General features: G+C 44.1%; 1 protein-coding gene across 1 annotated transcript; it reads right to left on the reverse strand.

Moving 5' to 3' along the window:
* Positions 1–2,506: 2,506 nt before the first annotated feature.
* Positions 2,507–9,030, reverse strand: BMP15 (bone morphogenetic protein 15). The gene is made up of 2 exons (XM_007119025.2): positions 8,629–9,030; positions 2,507–4,601 (listed from the first exon to the last, which is right to left on the reverse strand). Exons 1-2 carry the CDS (start codon positions 8,954–8,956, stop codon positions 3,745–3,747), a joined length of 1,185 nt encoding a protein of 394 aa, XP_007119087.1. The 5' UTR covers positions 8,957–9,030; the 3' UTR covers positions 2,507–3,744.
* Between the last annotated feature and the right edge of the window lie 559 nt (positions 9,031–9,589).

Genomic DNA, 9,589 nt, shown 5'->3' on the forward strand with positions numbered 1-9,589 from the left:
CAGTTTAACAGTCCCTCAAAATGTTAAACGTAGACATACCATATGATTCAGCCTTAATACTCCTAAGTATATATGCCAGAGGATTGAAAATATATGTCCACACAAAAACTTCCACATGAACATTTTTTGTGTGTGTGGTACGCGCGCCTCTCACTGTTGTGGCCTCTCCCGTTGCGGAGCACAGGCTCCGGACGCACAGGCTCAGCGGCCATGGCTCACGGGCCCAGCCGCTCCATGGCATGTGGGATCTTCCCGGACCGGGGCACGAACCCGCGTCCCCTGCATCGGCAGTCGGACTCGCAACAACTGCACCACCAGGGAAGCCCCACATGAACATTCTTGTCAGCATTATTCATAATAGCTGAAGAGTAGAAACAACTCAAATGCCCATCAACTGATGAATGGATAAATAAAATGCGGTATATACTACAATGGAATTTTATTCAGGAAAAAAAAAAAGGAATGAACAACACAGATGAACCTTGAAAGCATAATCCTAATTTGAATACAGTCACAAAAAGCCAAATATTGCATGATTTGACTTGTATGAATATCCATAATCTATAGAAAAAGAAAATGGATTAATAGTTGCCAGGGGCTCGGGTCAGTGAAATGGAGATTAACTGCTGCTAATGGGCATGGGGTTTCTCTTTGTGGTGAAATCAGTTGTAGTGTTTTTTTGCACAACTCTGAATATACTAAAAACCACTGAATTGAACACTTAAAAATGGTGGCTTCTATAGTATACAAATTATATCTCAATAAACCATTCTTTTTTTAAATGGGGCTAATAGCTCCTGCTTTATAGTGCTGTTGGGAGAATGAACTGAAGACATTTGAAAACTTATAAAATTAGGCACCCAAATATTTGGTGAAACTGAAGATAAATTTCACCTGCTTCCTAACTTTGCCCAGAATTGGACAAAATATACTACCTAGGTAAATGTAACAGAGCTCCAGGGTCAGAAGAAAGCTTAATCGCCTGCTCCTTTTGCACCCACACATTGAATGGAGTTCTGGCCTATTCACTGGGGGAGCTGGGACAAGGTGGACTTTGCACTCTGCTTTCCCTTTCTGGACCAAGTAACTATTTCTCCCCACCCACCTGGGCAGAATCCCATACACACACACTCCTTCACTAGCAAGCATGTCTCCTTCCTCCCAGAGAAAGGTTTGAGGTATAGATCTCTCACTTTGGACTTGAGAAAAAGTGCTGAGCTGAAAGAAATATTTCAAAAGAAAAGAATCCGTAACATCAGCCACAACTGATTCTGTCCTGCCAGTGTTTTCTTTGGGTATTCTGACAACTCAGGGCTTAATGGATAAGGGGGCCAATTAACCCTGAGCCCTCCATAAACAGATTAAGTTTCAGACATAGTCAGGACTCAAGGCTAGGAGACCATGATTTCCTGAAAATTCCAAAGAACACTGAGATGCTGAATTCAGAATCTGGTCCGGTGACCAAGGTCTGTATTCCGGCCTGTTAGGTATTTGTGCCTACCCCAGCTAGACTGGGGAAATGACTGGCCTGGAAGCCCATATTTACATTCCCATTTTAACTCCCAACAAATATAACAATTCTATGAACTGCCTTACTCAAGAACACAGCTGTCACATTCTATTGTAATCTGAATCACGATTTTGAAATAATGGGGCACAAGAATTCATCTTACTTTATATACAAGGTATATCTTGTATTGCATTTATTCCAATGGAAAATGAGATGTGAACATTGAAATAGTCCATGTTAGGAAGGATGCATCCCTCACAAAAAAAAAAAAAAAGTGTAACTGTCCTATGTTTGTATCCATCAATAACCTACTATGTGCCAGGCTCCAATAATATGGAAATGGATAAAACACAGTTGAAACTCTCAAAAGGAGCTCCATCTTTTGGCAACAAAGACAGTTACACTAGAGTGTGTTAACGGAAAGCAAATAATGCTGTGAGCACAGAGAGGGAGATCCTACCTGAGTCTGGGGTATCATGGGAGTGTTGAGATGAAGAGAAATGCCTGAGCCCATTCCTAAAGATACAGTAAAGAAGATAGATGGACAAAAGGATGCTAAGGAATAGCTCCTCAGGCAGCAGAATAAAATTTGTGTATTTATAGACATGTAAGATGTTTAGCATAGCTGGAACCAATTTAAGGGGGTGGTAAAATGAGTTAATCTACAATGGATAGGGGAGAAAGAGATAGGGATTTACATTTGGCAAATATATGAAGCCACCCTAAATCAGTACCATTCCACTGATAATGACCATAAGACTAGTCAAGGAAAAGTTGGGCAGGGGAAATGCCTTACTGGGCTTCCTCAGAGGGGCCCTTTGGTGAGGGCTGATTGCTAGCAGTGGTGCCTTAAGAGAGAACTTCATTGGCACCTCCAGCCCCACCCTGGGGGATTAGAGTTGAGTTCCTGGCCATAGCTAAAGGGAACAAATGAAATAAATCCCTTCCACCCACTCTCTCCCAATCCCCAAAACATTCAAGATTTTCTTTAACAACAAAAAATGATTTATTTGCAACACAGCCCAGTCCCCATCATTTAAATACAGCACAGGAGTAGGAAAGAGTCACACTGCAAGCATCATTTAGTCCAAGGCAGAGCTCCATGCCTCCCAATACAGCAATCCCATCTCCCCCAGAGACCCATGCCTGGAGCCCAGCTGAACACACAAACAGGCAAGCTCAGAATAAAGTCGGCCCCAGGCCTCATCACATTTCATCCTTCCCCCACAGCCTTTTTAAGCTTCCTAACTGCAGCCTTCTACCCCCTCCACTTCCAACCAGGCCAAGTCCCAGCCTCCTAGCCACCAGGGAGTTTTCTTTTGGGGATCATTATCAGGGGTTTAAGGGTTACCTAAAATGAGAAAATGCCCTGTGAAATCTATTGTTCCATAGAAAGTTTAAAACAACTCCCTAATAATCCCTAATAATTAGGATTAATAATCTTAATCAGCAATGACAGCTATTCATCTCTTCACTATAGACACAGGCGATTTTGAAGTGATTGTCATCTCAGCTCCATACACATTTCCCTACTGGCCTTATTAAAGACTGCTCTCCTTACTCTAGGGTATAAAGGAAACCCAGGTATTTCCCCCAGGTTCAGAGCCTGAGAGGAAAAGCCCTGATGGCTTAGAAAAAGATTCCGTTCCTTCTGTTCCCCTCAAAAGATTTTTATGGAGATTATTGCCTAAAAGTTTTCTAGTCCATCTGAGAAACAGTTTTTAGATTTAGAGGGAAATCCAAACACAGAAGCAGGCAGTCTTTCCGATATGGTACTAGTTTCTAGGATTCAGGAGGCAAAGAAGAGGAGTATAAAATCTCAAGCTGCTTTCTTCACCCCAAATCTTCTAGATCTTCAGAAGATGGACTCTAGGACGATTCCACCTTTCCCAGGACTTGGTGGTACAATTCCTAAAGTTCTACCATCATGGACTGGTGACATTTGACAAAGTCACAATAAAAAAAAAGACAAGAAAATAGAGAGGGCCTCTCCAAAGGAAGATCTTAAGCATTGAGGGCTCTGACTAATGGTCAAAACATACTGATGTTTGATATCAGAACTATTTTTATAAAGTAAAGTAGGGGAAGAGACTTAAGTAACAACAACACTGAAGGCAAGGAATAGAACCTATGGATTGGATAGAGCATCACTTGCAGCTTTAACGTTAATATTAGTTTATTTTAAACCCTTTTCTAATTTCTCAGGCAAACCTGAGCTAGCTGTACTTTTGCTATCACCTGCACGTGCAGGACTGGGCAATCATATCCTCATATTCCTTGTACAGGATACTCCCATTTGCTTCAATCAGAAGAATGCTAATGGGAACATACTTATAAGGGACACAGGAGGGCTGGGGGATGCTCTGGTCCACCAGCTCATTGACAAGGTTCTGGATGATGGCATGATTGGGAGAGTTGAGACCATAGTGTAGTACCCGAGGGCAGACTCCCTTACAGTAGTTTGGGGTATAGAGATGGGGAGCAATGATCCAGTGATCCCAGCCCAGCTGCTGGAAGCTGACTTGGAAAGGGTGGAGGGAACACTGGTTACTTTCAGACCCATCACGCTCCCTGGAGCGGCCAGGAACCTCAGATGCGATAATGCCTGCTTGACGAGCCCTCCGCAAGATAAGAGAAGGGTCTCTTTCCGTAAACTCTTCCAGGCCTCTGGGGAGAAGTTTGGCCTTCTGAACACTCTGAGTGTCATTGAAATAGAGTAACAAGAAAGCGGTGTCCAAGGATGAAGTGCCATGCCACCGGAACTCAAGAACCTCACTACCTCTTGGCTGCTGACACAGGAAGAGGAGTCGTAGAACCCTGCGCCCCTTGTGATTCCAGAGTTTTTGCCCAACATGTTGTGTGATATCCATCTCTGTCCAAGCTTCGGGCAGCAGGGAAGGCTTTGAGGAACCTCTTCCTGAAGAAGGAAAGTGATCGGTTGGGCTTTTCTGGACCCAGTGCTCCACATGGCAGGAGAGGTGGGAGTGAGCTAGGTGAAGTTGATGGCGGTAAACCACAGTGGCTCTGACTAGTTGGTATGCTACCCGGTTTGGTCTCAGAGGAAAGTCCAGGGTCTGTTTGTGCCAGGGGCCTGCATCAGTAAGAGGGAACAAGAGCAGAGCATTAGCTTCTCACCTCCTAGCCTGAGTCTTGCTCACAAACCTGCTCAGTGCAAATTGACAAGCAGCCCTAAAATGAATTCAAGATCATAATAATAGCTATCATCTATTGAGCACTTACTAATGTATTAGATGCTTTACATGCATTAGCTCTTGAATCTGCAACAGCCTAATGAGATAGTTATTTTCCCCATTTTGTAGACAAGGAAATTGAAGCTCAGAGAAGCTATGCCAGAGGACGCACAGCCAGTGTGTTAGAGTAAAGATTTGAGCCCAAATATTTTTCCCTTAAGACAAATTGTGTCTAACTTTTAGATCACTCACAGCACCAGGATGAGAAAAACACCTCAAATGCAGAATTGTGTGTATATATTGTATGTATTATTAGCTGACTATTAAAGGTGACCAATTAGGAGGGTCATTGAGACATACATGAATAACAAATCCTCATGCTATATCACTATACAGATGCAGCTTTAGGGTGACAGTCCAATACTGGGGGCTATGGTCCGCCATCACTTCAAACCTGGGGCTGAGATGGCACAAAATAATTTTGTCTATCCACTCCTAGTGGGAGCAGGTATTTACCATTTCTGCCTTCTATTTGAATTTATTCTTGAGCAGCTATTCCCTTCTTGGGCTGTTTCCCACTTAACCCTCAGTCTCTCCCTTTTCCATTCCTTACTGGAAATGATTCTTCATTTACTCCATTCATTGTAAATACCATTTTCAACAAGGCCCTGTTCATGTAAATATTTCGTTAGCTAAGAAGTCTACTTAGAAGCTACATGCCTCTTAGTGATTAAGAGTTTTAATCTAAACTGTGATGCTGACACCCAGTGGCCAAAGGGTTGGAAAGCTGGGCCTGCAGTGCTCTGACCTTCTGCACCCTCTCCTGGCAAAGGTCAAGAGCAACAATTACAAAAACCACGCACAGTAAGAAAAAGCCTTCTGTCGTCTTCACACATCGGTAAACATTCCCATGTTCATTTACATATTATTCACCTAACCTTCCTTCTCCACTGAATTCACGAGCCTGGAATTCTTCAGTAGGCCTGGGATGTTCAACATAGAAACTCTTTAATGCTTTGATGCATCAGGATTTTTAAAATATTATGTATTTAAGTTTCAGGTGTAAAGCATCATAATTCAACATCTGTGTACACTACAGTGTTATCACAACCACAAGCCTAGTTACGATGATCATCTGTTACCACACAGTTGACTCCCTTCACCTATTTCACCCACTCACCCCCCACCCCCTTTCCCTGGTGGTAACCACTAATCTAATCTCTCTATCTGAGTTTGTTTTTATTTTTTGTTGTTCATTTGTTTTGTTTTTCTATATTCCACATGAGTGAAATCACACATCAGGATTTTTTTTTAAGTTCATGTTCCAACTCATGCTTAATACACCCTCAAGTTTGGGGCACTTGGATATCATTCAGACAAGGCCCAAGCCAGGCTTGTATTTGCTTTCTCAAATTACTCCATATTCCCATCCTACAATAATCTTTCCAAGAGACCCACGCATACATCTGCCCCACCCTGCCTGAAAAGGAATCCAAACCCAGCCTCTAACAGGCTGTCTGGTGAGGAACTGCCCTTTCCTTTCAGACCCTGACATCACATATTTCCTGAAGCAGGGTGGGGTTGCTAAGGATCAGAGCCAAGAAGGGTCTGCTCAGAACTTTTCAGGGAAATGGCTGACTCACACATCCTGTGTGATTGAACCTTGAATAGCTCTCCAGGCAAGCTCGATTCAGCTGGGTCATCTCCTGATGGAATGATCAGGCCCAGCTCTCTTGTCATCCATTTCTGGATCCTTTCAGGAGTCCCTAGGTGCCGGTATGTCCCACAGTCATACCAGGGTACTGGCCTAATTCTAGGCGTCTTCCTTTCTAGCCTCATATCATCTGTACAGAATTGATTTGTGCAGCTTCCGGTTGCACTTGGGAATGAAACCCAGATCACTTGTAATGACCTCTGAGTCTCATATCCCATTGCTCTCCACAGTCTCACTAGGTTCCAACCATCCTGATCTTCCTTCTGTTCAAGTTGGACAAGCTTCTTTTCACCCTTTAGGCCTTTGCACATGCTGTTCCCTCTGCCTAGATCAGACTTCTCGCTCCCCTTCTCATGCAGAGCTTCTTATCTTACAGACCTCAGCTCAAATATCGCCTCTTCAAAGATGCCTTCCCTGACAATCCCATGCAAAGGGAAGATCTCTTTGCTATTCTCTATCAAAACCACCTATTTCATTCTTTGATAGCATTTACCACAATTTACAACTATCTGTGTTTACTTACTTGTGTCAGCCATGAGAACCATGCCTATCTTGATCATATTCCGGCACCCAGTACAATGCCTAGCACTTAGCAGTTGCCAAATAAATATTTGTTGAGTAAATCTCCACCCACACCAAGTTATCTTCTTTTTCCTTAATCAGAATGCATTCCCCTACTTGTATGCATAATCTCTTTACTCCTTATGCAAAAGTCCAGCTCAAATGCCACCTCCTCAGTGAGGCCTTCCAACTGTCTCACTGCTTCCCTCTCCTTGCACTAAGCAGCAACCTATTTCTTCTTTGGAGTCCCGGGAGCCCTACTGCTTATCCTTTTCAAAGCATTTGCCACACTGCACCACCATTGTGTGATTACTTATCTATCTATTCTACCATAGTGGGGGCTCCTAGAGGTCAGGGGAGTGGTTATTTGCCTCTTTATACCCAACCCAAACACAGTGCTTGGTGCTCAATTAAAATCTGTTAAGCAGTCAGCACAACAGGGTCATTAAAAGCACAGGCTCTGGAGCCTGAAACCCTGGGTTAGAAACCCAGCTCTGTTAATTACTAGCTGTGTTACATTGAGCCTCAGTTTCTTCACCTATAAAATGGGTATGTTCATAGTACCTACCTTGTATGATAGTGGGGAGGATTAATGAAAATAATGTTTGCAAAGTGCTTTGCCCAATGCCTGGCACATGGTAAGCTCACACTAAAGGTTAGCTTAGGGAAATGGTAGTTGTTTTACTTGGAGGGAAGGAGGGTAAATCGTGTCTGTTGTCATAGCTGAGACTAGCAAAGGCTTAAGATTGATCTCACCAGGTTCCCAAGATTTCCCTGAATGATGGCTTTCTGCATTTCACAGAGAGCTTCACACTGCAGGAGCCCACTGCTGCCCTGGAACAATGTCTAATGCAGATGTTTAAAGCTGAAGCAACCATAATGGGAACAAAGAAAACTCCAAAATATATTTGGTACCAAAAACCCAAAGTAGCAACCACAGTCTGAATAGAAAAACTGTTTGGTATACAAGGATATCAGGGTACCACATTCAAACACAAGTAGTTACGGACAGACAGACTTGAACTCAAACCCCGTCTCTGACACCCACTGTCCTTGTGACCTCTGCAAGTTATTTAACTTCTCTCTGTGTTTTACTTTTCTTATCTTTAAAAATTAGGCTAAGTGCTCCAGGACAGCTAATGAGAGTAGCTGTCATTAAGGATTAAATACGATAGCAGATGCTCACGGAGCCAGGTATACAGACTCTCAGATGTGAGCCTGTTTCTGTCCTTTCTGAGGCCTTGTAAATTTCCCCACTTCAGCATCCTGTACCCTTTGCCTTCTAAGAAAAAAACAACACAAACAGCCCTGCACAGGAACGTATATGGCTATTTCTCAATTATAGCTTTCAGTGATATAACAAGCATTAAGACTTTCTTTGAAAGATAGGAGCTGACACATCACTCAGTTGCCCTGGGGCCTGGGAGAGCTTCCTCAGGTAGGCCCCAAGGCAATCTGTTCTTAAATTGGGTCCCTGAAGGGAAGCAGGCTTGGAGCCAGTTTCTCCCAAGTTTTCCATCTTTTGAAAACCAAGCCTGAGAAAACCACCTTCCAGGCAATGAAGCCTGACAGTAAACTCGCAGATCCCCTTTTCTCTACACTCTTCTTCCCCATTTTTCTCCCCTCCAGGACAATATGGTATGATAACTCACCTCTGAGAGGTCTTGCTACATTAGCCAACGGCCTCACCAGCCTCACCATGGTGGCCCCAGTGGTGCGGTTCTCCCTAGGGTGCCCACTCTCATCAGCTGAATGCTGGTACAACTCCAGCATATACCGCAAGGGAGGCCCTGGGACCCGTGGCTTCCTCTGCTGCTTGCCAGGGGCTTCTTCTAGCAGCTCCCGAATCAGGGGCACGGTAGAGGCCTCAGGCAGGAGGGCAACAGAAGGCTGCCCTACCTGTGTCATTTGGACCCCGTGTTCCATAAAACACACCAGTCCCCAAAGAAGAAGGATTCTAAGGATGCTCAGGAGGACCATCTTGAAAGGCTTGGTGTTCAGCAACACTTTCCGGCACAAGCCCAAAGGATGCCACTCTGACCCTTTCCTTTCACACAGGTAACAGTATCCAGGCTCCACTACCACAAAGGATAGGGCAAGAAAAAATGAAAGGCAGGCAGGCAGGTCCTATGTTGCTTCCTCTAGGAGGAGCTCCTGGACCAAAAGGAAGTCTTCTAAATTGTCCTCTTTGCATCAAAACAAACAGAAACGCAGGTGGGACAAGGCAGCATGCCCCTCCTGCTCTCCAGGGCCAGGAACAAGATAGCACTTAAAAGGAGAGGTCCATCCCAGGACCTGCTCCCTTACCTTATCCACTAGGATGAAAAGAAGCAGCCCTATCCTGCTCCACTCCAGAGCTTTAAAGGCAGCCTCTTAATCAGTCCTTAAAGGGCCAGAGGCCTCCTGCTCCCATCCCACTTCCATGCAGTACTTTTCCTAATGCAGCATTTCCCAAAATGTGGTCTACTAAGGACTTGCAGTGAGACTATCTGAGGTGATTGTTAAGAATTCAGGCTCCGGGGCCCAGCCCAAAACATGAACTCTCTGAGGGTAGGCTCCAGAAATCTGAATCTTAAATCCTCCAAGAAGTTCCCACTAAAATATGGGAACCTC

This window comes from Physeter macrocephalus, chromosome 21, assembly GCF_002837175.3.
Source record: "Physeter macrocephalus isolate SW-GA chromosome 21, ASM283717v5, whole genome shotgun sequence".
In the NCBI taxonomy this organism is placed as follows: domain Eukaryota; kingdom Metazoa; phylum Chordata; class Mammalia; order Artiodactyla; family Physeteridae; genus Physeter; species Physeter macrocephalus.

Excerpts from the sequence above, each read along its gene's own strand:
- BMP15 (XM_007119025.2), bottom strand. The coding sequence starts at position 8,956 with ATGGTCCTCCTGAGCATCCTTAGAATCCTTCTTCTTTGGGGACTGGTG. Across the intron at positions 4,602-8,628 it reads TGTAGCAAGACCTCTCAGAG|GCCCCTGGCACAAACAGACC; the intron begins GTGAGTTATCAT and ends TTACTGATGCAG.